Below are 18,907 nucleotides of genomic sequence, written 5' to 3' on the forward strand. Positions count from 1 at the left end.
TTCAAATCTTGACCTTTAAGACTGCTAGGGTTGAGGGGAGAGGCAAGCCAGGAGTCCAAGGCCTTGGTCCAACACTCACGGAGACTCTTGTCACAAGGAATTATGTGGACTCTGCAAACAGATAAAGAAAACCAGAGAGAGCAAACCTGGGTCTGCAAAACCTTGACGTGGCAATCGATGCTGTAGTTTACCATCAGGAGCAAGTAAACAGCCCCAGAGTTACGTGCTGCACGGCAAACATTGCGGTTTTATCTGCATGACAGGCAGCAATTTGTGACAAAGGTTAAATCTCTCTGCTCACTCAAGTTTGACGTATGATGGTCGTGTTACATTCCCTGTTCTCAGCGGGTTTTGCATGAATGTGCCCGCGTGCCTTCAGGATCACGACCTTCATTCAATACTGCATGGCCCAGCAGACCCATAATTAATCCCCAACATGTTCAGCTGACAGCTCTCATTCATAACATCATCCATGCAGAATGGTGAGGTACGTGTGAATTCCTACAATCCACCTGGGAGTCAGAGATTTTCCAGCCACCAGAGCAGGGAGGCTCCAAGGCAGGTTTCTGACAGGATGAACAGGACAATTGGTAGGTTGGACTAATCTACAGGTAAATTGGGTAGGGCAGGAGAGGGAGGTGTGATACAGTCACTGCTCACTGAGGATGGGCTAGGAATGACAACACCTCAGTGCTGGCATTCCTGTTACGTGACCAACATTTTCTACTTACAAAAATCTAAGAGGTCCAGAGGCTTATGAAGTCTATAAGAAAGTCCACACCTTCTTCACCCTGGACAGTTTGCAAACATGAAGCTTGGCCAGATTCAGCTCAGCCAGTTGTTTTTCTCCCAATCCCTGGTTTTCAAATGTACCCAAAGGTCTGAAACCCAAATAAACCATAACCATTGTCTGGCAATCAGATCCATGTGCCCCAGGCAAATCCTCACACCCAGGTCATGTCCTGTCTGCCTCACTCATAGAGCTGCTGCTAATACCAGTGGTTTGTTTCCAAATTCTAGATATTTAATCTTTTTATCTGCTTGTTCTTTTACCAAAGATGAACCTGCTCAGTCGGGCTGGATCAAGTGTTTATCCCACAGGCAACACAACAGGATGGGTATGTTTTACACAAGTTTATTGGGGGACAATATTCATTCACCAACAGCACAAAATATCAGATCTCTACTATTTAAGGGCTGGGAGCATGTCAAACACAAACAGAGATTAGCATTGCTCAGAAATACATCAAATCTGAGTAACAGCAGCACAACCACTGCTTTGTCCTGTCTGAGGAGAGAAAAGAGTGTCTTAGTCACTATTCCATTCTCTACAAAAATACATACAGCCATTGTGTTTAACCTTATTTCTATAAAGGCTCCATACACAAGAGTCAAAAGGCACAAGGAGCAAAATGCTGCTACTTTGACCCACCTTGCTGCAGCTTCAGAGAGCTCCTCCATCCCCACTGTGTGTTCAATCACAGCATATTTGAGACATCTCCAAAACACAAAATCCCACCTCGCTACCATATGCAACCTTTCGCAGTCCCCAGTCCCATGATTTGAGCTCTGAAATGAGGGAAATTGCAGAGAAAAGAATGGCCCCTTCCACAGCAGCCCCTGCTCAGACCCTCGGCACCTCCACTTCTGAAGCAGACTTGGACTTGCGCCGGCCGGTCAGGCTGCCCAGGACCGACTCCTCGCTGAGGGCCCCCTCGAAGGTGGACAGGATGGACTGGCAGAACTTCTCCTTGAAATCTGGCCCCACAAAGACGTACAGGATGGGGTTGATGCAGCTGTTGAAGAAAGCAAGGCTGGAAACCAAGGGGATCCCTATGTAAAGAGCCAGTTTCATCTCATGGCTGGAAGAGTTGTTGGATATTTCCAGCAAGGAGAAGACGTGATATGGGAAATAACAGAGGAAAAACGAGACTGTGACAGCAATGATGATTCTGTAGGGCTTTGCAGAGTTGGCCAACTGCCTTCTTTTCAGCTTGACAGCCACGACGCTGTAGCAGATGAGAATCACCATGAAGGGGATGAGGAACCCACATAAGAACCGCGTGACGATCATCACCTTGTGCCGCATCCTCCACAGCCTGCGCGTCGCCTCCGACGTATAATCATCAGACAGAGCAAAATTATTGTAACAGCTGGTGACGTTCCTGGAGCTGACCAGGGTGTCCCGAAAGACGAGGTACGGGGAGCTGAGCAGCACAGCCAGGCCCCACGTCCCCAGCGCGATCCTGGCCGCCAGCTCCGGGCTCCTGCGGTTGTGAGACCAGACGGGGAACGCCACAGAAACGCAGCGGTCCATGCTGATCACCGTCAGGAGGAAGACGCTGGCAAACATGTTGAGGAAGGCCATGGTGCTGTTCAGCTTGCACAGCAGCTTCCCAAAGGGCCAGTGGAAGCCCAGGGCGGTGTAAGCGATGCTGAGGGGCAGGAAGAAGGTAAAGATGAAGTCAGCTATGGCCAGGTTGAGGAACCAGATGGAATTCACCGTCTTCTTCATCTTGAAGCCTGCAATCCAAATGACGAGGCCGTTGCCTGACACCCCCAGCAAACAGGCGATGCTGTACACCACCATGGAGAGGATGTGCATGGCCTTCTGCAGGCCAGAGTAGTAGTCATGGTCAGTGGCAGTGTCAGGCTGCTCCGTGGGCCAGCTGGCAGAGAAGGGGGAAGGGGAAAAAGAGGTGCTGTCCATCACTAACAAGCCAAGACCTGGAATCACAACAGAGCTGTTATCTGCTGCTCAAGAGAGGTGAAAATCTTTGTGAGCAACTGTACACAAAATGTGTATGAAAAGCTAGATTAGATAAATCAATTTATAATTAATATAAAGTCCCTCTCTATAACATCTGCATCTCACAGAAACCACCTCGACCAGAGAAACCGACCCAAGTTTGCTGTTGATGTCAGCGTGTCAGAACAACACCTTCAACACCAGCCCACAGCAGCAATCCAGCATGGACCAGCAGCAAAGCCATGGAAACCCAGATCCCCGCACTGTGACCAATCCTTTTTGCGTGACCAGTAACAAATTATGGCAGCAAAAACTATCTAGACCGGTAACAACGATGTTAACAGACTATTTCTTCCAGGGAGGTGCAGAACAACACCTGAGCTATATCCAAGCGTAACCACAGACCCTTTACCTACCCACCACCCTCTGGTGAGCCCACCCTCCTCCTCCTCTCTCTCCTGTTCATCTTGCCTTGGCAGACCTGGCAGGACTCACCGTGCTGTTCTTGGCTGCTCTGCCCACTGAGGGTGGTCTCACCCTCCTGCCTGGCTCCCCTTGTGCTGCTCCTCTCCGGGGTGACTCACACTGCCTCGCCCCATTTTCCCATGGCTTGGGATCACGAGGAATTTAGTAGGATCACTTATTCCTTAATCTTCTTCCTCAATTTAAGGTGCGTTGATTTAACCCCTGAAGCCCCAGGGGGTGCAGGTTCTTTGGGGCCGGTTGGCCAAGCCCACCCACTAACTCGGGTTTGATGACTGAAGAAAACACAAAACACGGCCACTCTCCTGCCTGAACCATTCACCCCTTGGCTGCTCCCCTTCCTGAGCACCCCAAAATCCCTCTGGGCACCCGTGAGGGGTACAGGGCCAGCTCTGCTCCCCACAACAGCAGCAACGTGCCCAGCCTGTGCCAGGGCCTGGCACACGGCCTTGGCAGGGGGTGCCTGGAAATGTCCCTGCCCGCTGCACGGTGTGGGGTGTCCCATCCTTCGGAGGAAGTGGCGGGACACTGGGAACACCGCAGGGCTGGCGGAAAAGCACCTGGGGGTGCACGGCAGGCAGGGCTGGAGCTGTGGGTGACAGCACAGGGGTGACAGCAGAGGAGAGGTGACGACAGAGAGGTGACAGCACAGGGGTGACAGCCGCGGGCCCCCCGCCCCTCCCGGCCCAAGGTCACCCGCGCCCCGGGCGCCACGTGCGGGCCGCGCCGCCAGCCCCGCCCCTGCGCGGACCAATGGGAGGCGGGGAGGGGGCAGAGCGCGGCGCTGATTGGCTCAGATGCTTCCCCAGCGTATTCCCCGCCGCCGTTCCCGGGGCGGAGCGCGGCGCTGATTGGCCGTGGCGCGGAGGGGGCGGGGCCCGGCCGGGCTATGGTAGCGCGCGGGCTTTGGCGCGGTAGCGGAATCGGGAGCGGGTAAGGACCGGGACCGGGACCGGGACCGGGACAGGGACAGGGACAGGGACAGGGACCGGGACCGGGACCGGGACACGATCGGGGTTTGCGGGTGGGCAGAGCAGGGCCGGGGCACGGCAGCCCGCTGCGGGGGACAGCGCCGGTCCCACCACTCGGGGCAGGGCAGAGGGGCGCGCCACCAGGCTCGCGGGATGTGGGAGGTGATGGAGTCGGGATACAGGGGGTGCAGATCTAGGTGGAGACAGAGCTTCGGGGATGGAGTTCCCCAGGTGAGGTGCCAGGTGTGGGGGAGGTCTCATCCTGACTGGGAATGGCAGCTCTGTCCCTCTGTGCAGTGCGTGCTGCAGCACCCTAGGCTGGGGGACATGCAGCACCTGCGTCCTGCTCAGAGCCACAGCACTGCCCCTCGCAGCCTTTGCTCAGCCCAGCCTCTCCGGCCGTGAGGATTCCCACCCTACCAGTGAGGCCTGGGCTTGGGCCAGAGCATGGCTGAGCATCCCTGCCCAGCAGAGGCGGCGTGAATGGACTTTGGCAGCTTGGCACAAGGAAACCGCGTGGGATTGCTTAATAACCTGCTCACGGACCTTCACCCGTCCTTGGGGGTTAATGAGTAAAAAGATGGATTGTTTTCTGCCAAGGCAGCAGCTAGGCTGTTACTCCTTCCCCAAAAGCAGCATCAGCTGGGCCAGAGGGCTCCTGCCAGGCCTGGGCATCACCCATGCCATGGGACCCAGCAGAGGCAGAGCTGCTGCCTCTCAGGGCCTCTCAGCTCCACAGGATGCTGCAATCAGGGTTTGGGGCAGGATTCTGACCTGCTGGGGTTTTGCCCAAGAGAAAGCAGCCAAGAGGTTCAAGCATGCTGGGCATCACAGCCTGTGTTAAACTGAGATCTGTGGGTGCGAGCACTTCACTGCCCTTGAAATTAAATATCAGGCACTGCCGAGCTGGGCAGGGGGAGCTCAGGGAGGGGTGGTGATGGGAGAGCATCAGACATTATCAAAGCACAGGAATTAACAAACTGATCTTAAATCAGCAGGGGAAGCCTGTGTGTTTTCCTCACCCATCAGCCTGTGGCTGTTCCCAGGGAATACGTGGGATGGCAGCAGGCAGCACTCAGGGAGATGTGGGGACACCCAGCCCTGCTGCCATCCCACAGACTCCCTGCTCCCCTGGCAGGTGACTCAGAGCCAGCAGCAGCACCATGGCGAGCTCAGCACAGGGCCTGCCCAGCGCCGAGCTCTGGGCCTCCCATAACAAGATGGTGATGGAGCCGCTGGACACCAACGACCCCGAGGTGAGAGCCCCTTCCTGGCTCCTGCCCAGCTGCCTCATTATCTCCCAGCCAGCCATGGGGATGCTGACCTGGTCAAGCCAAGGACGTGGCAGGGTCCAAGGCTGAGCTGCTGGAGCCCATCCATCCTCTATGCCCTCTGTGGCTGGTAGGGATCAGCTGCACCAAGAAGGGATCACATCTCTGTTCTCCAGCACCTTTCCAAGCCCTGTTCCTGTGGTGGAACGTCCACATCTCTGTGCAGAGATGGCTGAGGCCATTTCTCTCCTCTCCCAAAGGTGCACAGCATCATCAAGAAGGAGAAGCAGCGGCAGAGGTTGGGGCTGGAGTTAATTGCATCGGAGAACTTTGCAAGCCGAGCAGTCCTGGAGGCCCTGGGATCCTGCATGAACAACAAATACTCTGAGGGTTACCCAGGACAGAGGTATGGGGCTGGGCTAAGGCCCACCAACCCAAACCCTGGCAGGGTGGGAGAGGAACCCCCCATCCTGCCAGGCCTCCCCTCAGAGGGGGCAGCAGGGTCCTTGTGCTGGCAGCCAGGCTCTTCCAGGACAGGCTCTGACCTTCTCAGCCTCTGTCCTTGGCCACACACAGGGCAGTCTCAGCAGGGTCACATCTGCTGTGGCTGCACAAAAGGGGCATCACCCCAGTGTGTCCCCAGCCTGGTCACAGGGCCTGTTCTGAGTCCTGAGTTTGGTTTTATCCTTGTCCTGCACTGCAGGTACTACGGTGGGACGGAGTTTGTTGACGAGCTGGAGAGGCTGTGCCAGAAGCGAGCCCTGCAGGCTTACCGGCTCGACCCCCAGAAGTGGGGAGTCAATGTCCAGCCCTACTCAGGTATTGGGGTGCTCAGGAGAGTCAGGGCAGTTTGCCCAGGCCCCTGTGTGCCCCAGCATTCATAACCAGCTCAGTGCACTCTCTCTGCAGGGTCACCTGCAAACTTTGCAGTGTACACGGCCCTGGTGGAGCCCCATGGCAGGATCATGGGGCTGGACCTGCCCGATGGTGGCCACCTCACCCACGGCTTCATGACAGACAAGAAGAAGATCTCTGCCACCTCTGTCTTCTTCGAGTCCATGCCCTACAAGGTAGGGAGCTGCTCCAGCCAGAGCCAGGATGCACCTATCATAAGTATTGGTGCCTCAAAGTGAAAAGTGCCAGGCCTCCCTCCTGCAGGACAGCACTGCAGCTGATCTTCACCACAGCGAGGTGGCTGAACCCTCCTCTTCCTCTCCCAGGTCAACCCCAAGACCGGTTACATCGACTATGACAAGCTGGAGGAGAACGCCCGGCTCTTCCACCCCAAGCTGATCATAGCAGGTAAGGGTCACACCTGTACCAACCTCCCTGGTGGCACAAACGGGATGGGGGTGCCAGGAGGAAACCTCCAACAACACAACCAACCTGCAAGGAGCTTGTGCACTGTGCTTGTGTACAGCCTGCTGGGCTGTCTGCACTGCAGGCCTGCTCCTGGGGCTGTGCCAGGGTGCTGCACATCTGCTCCTGTCCCCTGCTCACCGCTGTCCCCACAGGTGTCAGCTGCTACTCGCGGAACCTGGACTACGCCCGCATGCGGAAGATCGCGGATGACAACGGGGCGTTCCTGATGGCAGACATGGCGCACATCAGCGGGCTGGTGGCTGCCGGCGTGGTGCCCTCGCCCTTCGAGCACTGCGACATCGTCTCCACCACCACCCACAAGACCCTGCGGGGCTGCAGGGCCGGAATGATCTTCTACCGCAAAGGTGCCCGGGGTGCCGGGAGGAACGCTGCAGGCTAACGCTGCTTCCTGCTCTAACTGGGAACGAGGGAGGGCAGAAACATCCCAGGAGTGCCTGGGGAGCTTCCCTGGCCTAACCCTGGCTCAGATTTGAAGAGCAACAACCCCTGTGCCTGCTGTGAGCAGCCAGGGGGTGAAAGCAGCTCGTGGGAGAAGGGTAGCTGTGCTGCCTTGTCACCATGTCCTCCCTGTCTCACAGGCACCCGCAGTGTGGACCCCAAGACAGGCAAGGAGACCCTCTACAACCTGGAGAGCCTCATCAACCAGGCAGTGTTCCCAGGGCTGCAGGGAGGCCCACACAACCACGCCATTGCAGGTATGCAGCCAGGCTGGCTGCCAGCTCCAGCACGTCAGAGGGAGCTGGCAAAGGGCTCCTGGCAGGGCTCTGACCCCCAGCAGCAGCACAGGAGGCTCCAGCTGCCCTACAGAGCTCACAGACTGGGGACACTGTGGCAAAAGGCAGCTGGTGATCCAGCATTGCCCAAGGAGTGACCAAGCCAGTCCTGTCCTGTGTTTTGGCTCATGGCTCATGCCATGTTGGGGCAAAGGAAGGATCATTCATTCATTCATTCAGCTCCTGTATGGCTTCTGCTGGCAGTGCCATTGCTGATGGGAGCCCCCCAAATCTGACCCTGGCCTGCCTCTATCCACAGGGATTGCCGTGGCACTGCATCAGGCCATGACACCCGAGTTCAAGGCTTACCAGCAGCAGGTGGTGGCCAACTGCAAGGCACTCTCATCAGCACTGATGGAGATGGGCTACGACATTGTCACAGGTGAGGACACGTCTTGGCAGTGGGATGGGGCAGCTCTTCAAGGACACCATGGCAGGGCTCTGTTGGCACAATTCCTCACCCTCTGTTAGATCTCAAGTCTTCTTTTGCTGAAGCACTTCCTCAATCCCACCAAAGCCCTGTCTTTGCAGGGGGCTCTGACAATCACCTGATCCTGGTGGACCTGCGCAGCAAAGGCACAGACGGCGGCCGGGCCGAGCGGGTGCTGGAGCTCTGCTCCATTGCCTGCAACAAGAACACGTGCCCTGGTGAGGGATCCCACAAGCTCTGCCAGCCCCTGCTCAGCCCCAGGAGCCAGGCTGGATGCCCACAGGTAGTTTCAGTGCCAGGTTGGGTCACGGGTGCCTCGTTGTGCTGCAGGTGATGTCAGTGCCCTGCGGCCCAGCGGCCTCCGCTTTGGGACGCCAGCTCTGACCTCGCGCGGCTTCCGGCAGGACGATTTCCGCAAGGTGGCCCAGTACATCCACAAAGGTGAGCTGGGGATGGGGAGCCTCAGCTCCAGCTCCAGCCTGGATCAGGGCAGCTCCCCCGTGTGAGGAGGCACCAGCTGGCAAGGGAGCACACCCAGCAATGAGGAATAACCATCCTACCTCCACATCTGGATGTGAGGGAGGGCATCTGGTCACAGCTGGGGCCAGCCAAACTCTTCCCCACTGCAGGGAGTCCCTCTCGCAGTTCTCTCCGTTGTCCTCAGGAGTTCCAAGTTGTTTCCCTGGGCATCAAGTCCCTGAGATGGGAAGGAGGGAGAGAGCAGGGCTGTGTCCCGGGGGCAGCAGGGCTGGGAGAGCCCTGGGCTGCAGCAGCTGTGATGGCTGACACAGACATCTCTGTCCTGGCAGGGATTGAGCTGGCTCTGCGTGTGCAGAAGGACATGAGCCCCAAGGCCACGTTGAAGGAATTCAAGGACAAGTTGGAGGACCCAAAATACCGTGGGGAGCTGAAGGCACTGAAGGAAGAGGTGGAAGCCTTTGCAGCCACATTCCCGCTGCCAGGGTTGCCTGTCCTGTAAGGGGACACAGCCATGGCCGCTCCTGGAGCCACAGGAGCACCCAGGATCATGGCACACCCCCAATCCCCAGCCTGACACCAACACCCCAGTGCCTTCTTCCAGCCCTTCCCTGTGGAGCTGCAGCAGCAGCTCCTCCTTTGTCTCTTACTCCCCTTTCCCCTCCCATGTGGGGCACAGGGACCCCATGAGTACAACCCCTATGGGGACACCAGCCCTGCACCACAGTGTCACCGAGCACCAGGTCACCCTCACTCACCCCATGGTGCCATCCAGCTCCTGCTGGCTGTGGAGCAGCAGATGAGATGTAGGCTGGTCTGTCCACATTCCCTGGACACCCTGCCCATGGCAGTGTGAGGGACAGGGGCTCCAGCTGCACAGGAACCTCACAGCCACTAAAAGTCCCCCTGGTTTCAGCCTCGAGGATTCCCCTTCATCCTGTGTGCCTTGCCACCTCCACAGGCTACGACAGGGCCAAGCCTTGTCCTGAACATCCCTCCTGGGATCACCATCCATCCTAACCAGGTCCTCCAGTATTTTCTCAGACCCCTTGGCACAAAGCTTAGGTTGAACCATTTTTTAATAAGCACGGTAAAATTAAGAATTGAACCACAACAAATGACAAGAATTATAAGCTGTAAAAAATACGACCAATTTTTTTTTTTTTTTTTTTTTTTTTTTTGTATTTCAAAAATATCTGAACCCAAATAAATATTTTTTTTAAAAGTACATTTCTCAGACTAGTCATTTGGTGTTAACATCAGTTAAACTCTTGTGCAGTGACACTTACAGCACGACACTAAGACATGCTTGGGTTTCTCCCGGTCACACTCGCCCTAACTACTGACGCAAGCATTCGGCACGCACAGGCACACACACGGAACTCAACATGCAGGAATAGGATACAGTGCTTTTAAAATAAGATGAGAATTCATCACAGCCTCCTGGCAGCCTTCAGAGGCAGCTCCAAGCCCAGCCCCATCCCCGTGGCAGCAGCCGTGCTGCCGGCAGGACCGGGTACCCTGCTGCTGCCTTCCAGTGAAATCCATCCCAGGGAGCAGGTGCTGGGGGTTTGTGACCCCTCCAATGCTGGGGTGCAGTTTGGTGCTCTGACATTGTGCTCTGATGCAGTGGTTCTCCTGCAGCCTGGGCAGCTCCCTGAATTCCCTCAGACCCTGTTACAGGAGCCTCCTCACTGTGCTGCTGCAAGCCCTGGGTCCTGCCCAGCTCCTGCAATCTGCAGGGTGGGCTGGCTCCCACCACCAGACCAGGGGCTCAGGACCCTCACACTCAATAAAACCCAAAGAATTGGCCTGGGGGCACAGAACCATCAGCTCCCACCCTGGAGTGCCTCCCCACCCTCCCACCACGGTGAATATTGCTAGAGTATAGGCAGCTCTGTGGAGCTGCTCAGAAGTGATTGCTATCAGATGAGAGGAAATCTGAGCACTGTTCTCTGAGAAATGAAACCTTTGTAGGGTTAAGATCACCTACAGCTATGGCTGAGCCTCCCGGGCTGGGGGCTGGAAGCAGGGGGGGTTAGTGGGGAGCAGAGCAGGGGCTGGCAGCTGGGAAGAGCAGGAGCGGGGAATGGGAGCCCTCCCTCCTGGCCGGGAGAGGCTTCTGCTCTGATGAATTCTGATCAGTGAACACCTCCCCTCCCTGGCAGCCGGGGGAGCCAGCGGGGCCATGTGGGAGGGAGTGGGGACATGCTGGGTGGCAGCACTCACAGAAGCAGGGGACACGGCCATGCAGGGCACCGCTGGCTCTGGCAGCTGAACGGCTGGTGAGGGTGGCACTGCCACTGCCAGAACCCCCCTGCTCCTCGGGGAAGGATGGCTCAGGCAAGATATAACACACACGTCATGGCAGGAGCTGTCAGTGCAAAGGTTGTGGTTTGTTGTTAGTCTGTGAATATCAGAAACTGGTGAGGTGCCACACCAGAGATGGGGGAAGTCCTAAAGTGCCAATACAGGATCTGCACTGTACAGCAGAAGAACAGAGACATTACAGAGGAAAGAGGAACTCAGCTCCCAGACACCAGCTGCCCTCAGAATCCCCCCAGTTTCTGCCACCACAAGCAGAGAGGGCTCCAAACGCCCAGAGGTGCCACAATCTGGTGTCAACTCCCCTTTTCCAGTCCAAGTTCAGAGGTTACACTGCTGAGAGGAGCACAAGCACTCCAGGGCGTGTTTCTCCACAGCTCCCAGTTGCAAATAATCCCAGAGCTCCTGTTGGGAATCAGAGATGTTCCAGCCCCCGGGGCATCCTCCCCAGTCAGAGCTGCTTGGTAGCAGAGAGGTGAAGCAGGTCAGACAGGTGGCAGTGCAAGTATTGCTCAACACAGCCTTGAGTATCAGATACTGCAGGTTGGACAGAGGGAGCAAGAGGTGAGTTATTTCTCAATTTATGAGCACGGCTGAACACCACAGGTTGAAACCACTGTGACTAAAATGAGCCACCACGAATCATCCCTCCCACTCCGTGCTGGAGGAAGACGTGTGAGTGAGTCAGCAGGAAAAAAGTCTGTCTGTCTGTCCTTCCCTCCCTCCTCAAACCCAAACAGCACTGGCTGGTTTCCCAGCAGGAAACAAGCTCCTGGTTTGAGCCCTGCTCCAGTGCTCCAGAGCAGGCTGCTGGGAGCTTTCATCTGCCCAGTGTCACCTGCATTACTCATCTCCCTCCTCCCCCAGGGAATCTCACCTCAGCTTTAGTGTGGAAGTTTGGGTGTGCATGAATCAATCAGGGGCACCTTGAGGCACCTCAGGAAGCAGAAAATTGGATGGACACAGAGCCTTTCACCAGCAGACTCAGCTCACATGAGACAGGAGGGCACAGGCAGGACAGGAGAAGGCTTTGAACACACTGTAAAGATGAGAAGCTCACCTTCAGCAAAGGCCACACCACCCTGCTTCCAGCCACAACCTCAAAACACCATCACAACAACCCCTGACCCTGGAAATCCCTCTGGAGAGAACCACGAGGCCAACTTGGCTGAGCCACCACAAACAGCAATAACCTTAAAAACACCTTTCTGCTCTGTTGGTTTGTACCCCAGAGAGCCTTTCCAGGGGAGAGGAGGAGGTGGCACAATGCTGAGGCACTGATGCTGGTGCAAAATGACAGCCTCCCCAAGGAGCCTCCCTGCCTTCAGACAGGGCTTTGGAGGAGTGCAGGTCTCACAGCAAGTCCCAGTGGGGTCTAAGCCACGCTGGGGAACCCCAGGCTGTACACAGAAACCTCCCAGGCTCAGAAGGAAGATCACATTCACCTCCAAAGCTGCCTCACATTATCACCATAAACAGAAGTTTAAAAAAAACCAACAAACCAAAGACCAGATCAGCTCTTGTATGATGTCAGCTGCTCTCACCCCATAATCAGCATTAAAAAGAATTAAAACCAAGATTAGCTTTCCTAGAAAGACTTTTCTTACTTGGAAGTACCTTGGGAGCTGCTGCTGCCCATGGCACTGGGCAGAGCAGCCCAGGATCACCCATAAGACTCCAGAGGGAAGTGCTGTGCCTGGGCACAAAGCTTTGGGCACTGACAGGAACCACCTGGGAGTGTCACCACGTTGTTGGCACCTCCTTTATGGCACAGAAACTTTGAAAGGAAAAGTTCTCAGTGCCCAGGCTCAGGGAGCAGCAGTTCTGCCCCATCCAGAGCCACCCAGGAGCCCTGGGAGAGGTAGTCAGGACATGGCAATGCCAGCTCTGTTTTACCACAAAGCACAAATGCCAACTCCCCAACAAAATAAAATTAAGTAAAATAAAATAAACTATTATGGATAAAACACAGAATCCAGTACATTCATCCCCGATCTCTCCTGAGCACTTGCCCCTCACCAGCCTGTGCTAACAGCCTGCTGTCTCACAGTGTGGCTCCAGCTGAATCACATCATTCCTCCACCACAAAAAGCACCTAAATGCAGGGCCCTCACCCTCCTTCAGTTCCCTTCTGCCATTAAACCTTTAAAAAGCCACCCCCGACCTCACACGCTCTGAGCATTCCCAGTGTCCCTAAGGATGCACAGTCCCCCTGCAGCCTGAGGAGGATGCACAGTCCCCCTGCAGCCTGAGGAGGATGCCCAGGCTCCCTGCAGCCTGAGGAGGATGCCCAGGCTCCCTGCACACCCAGCAGATGGGGTGTGACAAATGAACAAGGCACAGTGCTCTACATTCGCAGCAGCCGGCGCCTCGGGGCTCACCAGCCTTAGGAACTGCTTCCACCTTCCTGATTTTAACCACGCTGGGAAAGCCTTTCTGGAGAGAAGCAGGTGTGCCTCCACTGTGCCCCCACTCACCCAGGGACAGCCTATCCTGGGAAGTGCCCAGAAACTCAGTGCAGGAAGGGACAGCACCCACTGTGGCTGTGCACAGAGCTGTGAGCTGCTGCCCTGCCGGGGGGCTCTGAGCTACACTCCCATGACAGTCACATTGGGGGATACAAAACTTCACATGGCCTTTACACCTCTGGTCACAGCCCTGGCTCCATGAAGGGACTGACAGTGCTCAGGGTTCTGGCAGAAGCACGCACTGTGCTATGTGGGGGGCTGCACACTGGTCAGTACTGATCCCCGAGATCACCTCCCCTCATGCCGTAACCCCCAGGATGCTGCTGTGATCCACTTTAACAGTGCCCCTTCTAACATTTACAGAGTGCCTGATGGTTTATGTGATGGAACACCTACGCTTTTGGCTACAGGGAACACCCAGAAATCCAGAAATCCACACCCACAGCCCCAGATTTCTGTGGAGCAGACACCAACACCTGGGCCCCTTCCCCACGTGTGAGAGCTGTTGCAGACAGCAATGCCAAGCACGGATGAGCTCTGTCAGACCCTGCACGTGGGCACAGGGCCTGTGCAAAGCTAGATTTTGTACAAAAAGCTGGGCACATAGTCAAATCTGAGCAGGGGGTTCCCCCCCTGCCCCGGTTCCTGAATGTAGTGCAGCTTCAGCAGCTCGGCCAAGTACTGCACGATTTTGACATCCTCATTGGCAAGGCCCAGCTGAAGCTTTAGGAAGTTCATCCTGCGACTCACGACGGATTCCTCCGGTTCCCTTTCGCTGATGGGGAGGTGCAAATGGTGGCAGAAGGTGAAGAGGAAGGCTTTGGAGCACAGCTGGGTGAGGATGCTCTGCACGTGCATGTAGTAGGTGCTGCCCCGCTTGATCTGGGTGCGGTGGTCGGCCAGCCTGGCCACCACGCTGCCCTTGTACAGGGGGCACCGCAGGGTCTTGCTGTCGGCGTCCAGGATGCTCAGGTAGCGGCTGTAGCGGCTCAGGGCGTGCAGCACGTTCACCCCGCCAGGGGACACTGCCCTGCAACGGCAGCACACAGGTCAGGGCTGCAGGGCAGCCACAAGGAAGCAGCACGGGGTGTCCGTGCCCTGTATGAGCTAATGGAAGATCTCTGGGGGTGAATAAAGCCTAAAGGGGGACAAACTGGCTCTAAAGAAACCTCAATTCCCTGGATTCCCGCATGCCCTGATCTGTACTGTGCATGCTGCAGCATAAACCACCACACTTCTGTCAGCTCCCTCTCTCAGTGACATGCAGAGGAACCCACAGGACATGTCTGGTGAGCGGACACATTTTACAGCAGCTGGGAGCCTCCCAATATCACTCAGAAACCCAAAGCATCCCCTCTTTCCAAGAGCTCCCCCCAAATCCCCTTGGAATGGAGCTGCTCTGAGCTGCTCCTGAGTGCAGCAGAACCTTCTGAATTTCCTAAAAGACAGAACCATCCTTAACCCACAACATTTCCTGGCTGAGCCTATTTGTCACTCAGGTGCAAACCCCCAGCTCACAAGGATGCAATTACCCACCAAGCTTAACCTAATGGTATTGAAATGCAAATGAGCAGCCTACGCACACCCTTCAGCTCCTCCATGCTTTGTGCTGACAGCTGCTGGGCCGAGATACAGCTCCCAGCCTCTAACTGGGAGCCCTAACTGGTGTAGGGGCTGCCCCAGTGCCCAGGCAGCACCTGGCCATAGGAGACACTGGATCCTCACTGGAATAAATAGTTCAGCCTCTGAATTCCTTCCCAGAGCCTTTCTACAAATGGTTTGTGGAGAGCAGCCACATTAAACTGAGCACTTAATTAACATTCCACAGAGGAGAGCTGAAATGACTGACACATGTTACAGGCAGCTCTTAAATAAAGATTTCTGTTTATAAAAATGGCATCTAACCACAAACACTGAGCAACGAGTAAACACTTGGGGTTTTTAAAAACCTCCCTGACAGACAGAGAGCTTGTGAGCAGCTGCTGGCAGAGCTGTCATCCTGCCTCACAAGCATAGAAATGAGAGCAAACTCACAGTTTTGGATAATTTCCCCCAGCAATACAATACTCTGCAGCTCAGCAAGCAGGTTTCTGTGTTTTAATTTTCCTGCTGTTTACAAACACTCCTGCAGGAGCTGTTCCAGCCTGGCTCTGAGCACTGTCTGCCACTCTGACTCATGTTTTCCACGCTGGCCATTCCCTGCCATACCTGCACCCAAAGCACAGAACACATCCTGGAACACACCAAAAAATCCTTTTCATCAACAAGGGCAGGGCCCTCGAGTTGAGCAAACATTCTTTGCTAGTATGAGCTAATATGTGAAGCCACAGCTCAGGACTGGGTGTTGGGAAGGGGCACTTGTTTTTGGGACAGCTCTCACCCTAAGCAGAGGTTTCCTGCAATCCCAACACTGCTCCTGCACAGCTCCAGGGACCTTTCTTCCTCACCAGCACAGCCTGAGGTGCTGCACTCCAATTCTGACCTACAGATCTCATCACTTCTTCAATAGGCTCCAGAACGTGAAGAAGGCTCCTCCCCTCCGGCACAGCACCATCTACCCCAAAATTCCAGCTAGAAATGTGAGAAGAGTTCCAGCAGGAGATGGCAAAGCAGAGCACACAAGGAACTCCAGGAACTTAGATCAGATCATCCAGGAACCCAGCAGGACTCAGATGTTTGCTCTCTGCTTTGCCAGGCAAAAACCTCCTGGCCAAGTAACTCACCTGAGGCAGGCAGCAAGTGCCCAGCAGATGTTTTAAAGATTAACTCTCAAGCGAGGCTGGATACAGGGATAAATCTACTCCTTTTCCTACCAGCAGAAATTTGTGGCAGCTACGTTGTTAATTAAGAGACCTCCCCTTCACACCCACTGCCCTCTGAGATGAAGCTCTTACCACACACCTCAACCCTACTAAAGCAATGAGACCCTTTCATTTACCTCTGCAGTCCAATCAACTTCCACTTCTGGAAATCCACCAGGTGCAGAGCGGAGGTGACCCAGTGCTTCACGGGCTTGGCGTACCCACCGCAGCTGGGCACGAAGATGGAGAGCGCCGTCACCAGCCTCTTGACCATGGCCTCGTCCTCTCCCAGCACCACCAGGGTCCTGCCGCTGAGCAGGGAGTAGATGGCGGGGTGGGCAAAGGGGTACTGGCGGATGAAGCGCAGCGCGTTCTGCCCGGCCCTCTTCCTGTGCCTGTCCGCGGCCGCCGCGCACGCCGGCTGCGCCGGGGACGGGGTCCTGTCGGAGCACGTGGAGGCGGCGCTGCTGATGAGGCTGGTGGAGTCCGAGCACTCGTCCAGGCTGCTCTTACTCACCTCCCTGCTGCCCGTCAGGCGGCGCGAGTCGGGCTCGTAGGGCAGGAGCCCCCCCGAGAGGGCCTGGTGGGAGGGGAAGCCCCCGCGCAGCCCCTGCTCGGCCGGGCCCCGGTAGGGCTGCGGCGGGATCCGCACCACGCCGTCCTCCTCGCACGGCCTCTGCCCCAGCTGCTCGGCCAGCGGCTCCAGGAAACTGGGGCTCTCCTTCCCGATACAACAGGCAGCATCCACCTGCACTAAGCTCTCCTGCTTCGAGACGTCGTCCTGCCCGTCGTGCGCGCCCGGGTTGGCTCTGGGGGTGAAGCGAAGGCCTCCCTCGTCATCATCCGCGTAGGGCTCCTCGTTAATGGCACTTGGGTAGCTGGCTTTGAAGTCCTCTGGGATGAGGGCCTCGGAGGGACACGTGCTGAGCACCTCGATGCTGTCCTCGCTGACCGTGCGCCGGCTGCCCACCTTGCTGCGGCCGGCCTGGGGGCTGGCCATAGCGGGCAGGCTGGCCTGGCTCTCCGACTTGGTCAGCCCAGAGCCCGACTTCTCCGTGCCCAGCACCTCAATGCTCTCCCCGCTGCTGATGCTGCCTTTGATATCTGCATCCAGATAGTCCAGGTTCTCCTGCTGCTCAGACATCACCGACTCAGACATCTTGGGTTCTTCAGAGTCTTCCATCTCCTGCTCCATCTTGATGGGCACACACTCCACACTGGATTTGTAGGAGCCCAGGCTGATGACCACTTTGGGAGCAAGGGACTCTTCCAAACACTTTTCATCCATGGCATCTTGGCCGAGCCCCTGGCAGCCTCTGTACTGTTTTTCAGGAGGTTTTCCATCCAGGAAAGACACATCCTCAAAGAGGAAGTTGGTGACACTCTGCTGCTTGAGGAGAGCCCGGCTGATCTGCTCTGTCAGGAGGTAACAAACATCTCCTCGAAAAGTCCTCTCGATATGGTGCAACTGGTCAAGGGTCTGGGTGAAAAAATAAACATCACAGAGCTCCTCCAGCGTCTTCAGCTTCTTGTCAAAGCACTTGGCAGACTTGGCTTTGATGAGTTTGGGGGTGTAGGATGGCACGTGGGTGTAAAGGTGAGTCTCACCAGGCTCAGAGGCAGTCGGGTCCTGATCATGGCTGCCCGCATCAGCCCGGTCCAGGGCACACTCTGGCTCGTAGGGGTGGAATTCAGAGTCCTTCAGCTTCCTGTAGGGATACGACCGGATTTGCCTCAGCAGGTCTTGGTGCTCTATGATTGACTTTTCCACACTGGCCAGCTCGTTGGCCTTCTCAATGGCCTGGGTTGTGTAGTACCCCTTGTCGTTGGCTTTCTTCTGCTGCTCAGTCTCGTTGTGCAGGACGGTCCTGGTGTAGTCAAGGTCTTTCAGTTTCTTTTCCAGCTCGTTGGCAAACGCTTTCCGGTTCCCCGTCTTCAGGCATTCGGAGGCTTTGGAGAACTCGGTGGAAAGTTCCTGAAACTGCTGCATGATTTTGTGCTCGTCAGCAGAAATGTAGGCCATGCAGAAGGGCCTCACAAAGCCCCTGGCTTCCAGGTCATACAGGGTCAAGTGGTGCACGTAGGCAAAGGCCCCTTCCTTGGAGTCCCCCAGCACCACCTTGGAATCCTCCACAAAGTTCAGCTTCGGGTAGGCAGAGCCGGGAGGGTGCCCCACGAAGGATGCCTGGTAGTCCACAGACATGATCCGCAGGGAAAAGTAATTGAGATCGAAGGTGCCCGACACTTTGGCGTCATCGGGGATGGTCAGGAGGGGCTGGGGCCCCACTTGCTCCGAGAACTCGGAGATGAGGATGAAGTCCCGGGTGAACTTGGAGCCGGCGACCTTGGCCCAGGGGTTGGCGCCCTGGCCGGAGAAGGGGAACAGCGGCACCGAGTACTCCTCGGGCAGGGGCGGCTCGCGGTACAGATCATCCTCCAGCTCCTCCTCCCTGGTGAAGGCCACCACGTCAGGGGCGCTGATCATATTTCCCGCAAGACGGGACCGACATGGAGCAGCGACGCGTCCCCGGTCCCCCCGCCACCGCCGGGCCCCGCGGGAGGCGCCGGCGCAGCCCCGGCCCGGCCCCGCCGCTGCCGCAGCCCCGTGTCCCCCTCACGCCGCCGCCATGGCCGGAGCCGCCGCCTCCTCACGGACCCGCAGCCATCTTGGAGTCACATGACGCGCGGCCTCTGACCCCGCCGGCAGGAAGCGACGCCACCACCTCCTCCTCCTCCTCTTCCTCAGCTGGAGTTGTTTATATTTACCGTCGTCGCT

General features: G+C 56.5%; 3 protein-coding genes across 3 annotated transcripts; 1 reads left to right on the forward strand and 2 right to left on the reverse strand.

Moving 5' to 3' along the window:
• Positions 1-1,189: 1,189 nt before the first annotated feature.
• LOC132080917 (chemerin-like receptor 1) lies at positions 1,190-5,584 on the reverse strand. The gene is made up of 2 exons (XM_059484309.1): positions 5,528-5,584; positions 1,190-2,727 (listed from the first exon to the last, which is right to left on the reverse strand). Exon 2 carries the CDS (start codon positions 2,708-2,710, stop codon positions 1,625-1,627), a length of 1,086 nt encoding a protein of 361 aa, XP_059340292.1. The 5' UTR covers positions 2,711-2,727; positions 5,528-5,584; the 3' UTR covers positions 1,190-1,624.
• Positions 5,342-9,765, forward strand: SHMT1 (serine hydroxymethyltransferase 1). The gene is made up of 11 exons (XM_059484308.1): positions 5,342-5,459; positions 5,735-5,880; positions 6,178-6,293; positions 6,384-6,544; positions 6,695-6,776; positions 6,989-7,201; positions 7,436-7,552; positions 7,890-8,012; positions 8,162-8,278; positions 8,391-8,501; positions 8,870-9,765. The coding sequence occupies exons 1-11, from the start codon at positions 5,367-5,369 to the stop codon at positions 9,037-9,039; spliced, it is 1,449 nt and encodes a 482-aa protein (XP_059340291.1). The 5' UTR covers positions 5,342-5,366; the 3' UTR covers positions 9,040-9,765.
• A 3,357-nt stretch (positions 9,766-13,122) lies between these two features.
• On the reverse strand, positions 13,123-18,646 carry SMCR8 (SMCR8-C9orf72 complex subunit). Its single transcript, XM_059484359.1, has 2 exons — positions 16,269-18,646; positions 13,123-14,360 (listed from the first exon to the last, which is right to left on the reverse strand). The coding sequence occupies exons 1-2, from the start codon at positions 18,614-18,616 to the stop codon at positions 13,907-13,909; spliced, it is 2,802 nt and encodes a 933-aa protein (XP_059340342.1). The 5' UTR covers positions 18,617-18,646; the 3' UTR covers positions 13,123-13,906.
• Positions 18,647-18,907: the final 261 nt, after the last annotated feature.

This window comes from Ammospiza nelsoni, chromosome 17, assembly GCF_027579445.1.
Source record: "Ammospiza nelsoni isolate bAmmNel1 chromosome 17, bAmmNel1.pri, whole genome shotgun sequence".
In the NCBI taxonomy this organism is placed as follows: Eukaryota; Metazoa; Chordata; class Aves; order Passeriformes; family Passerellidae; genus Ammospiza; species Ammospiza nelsoni.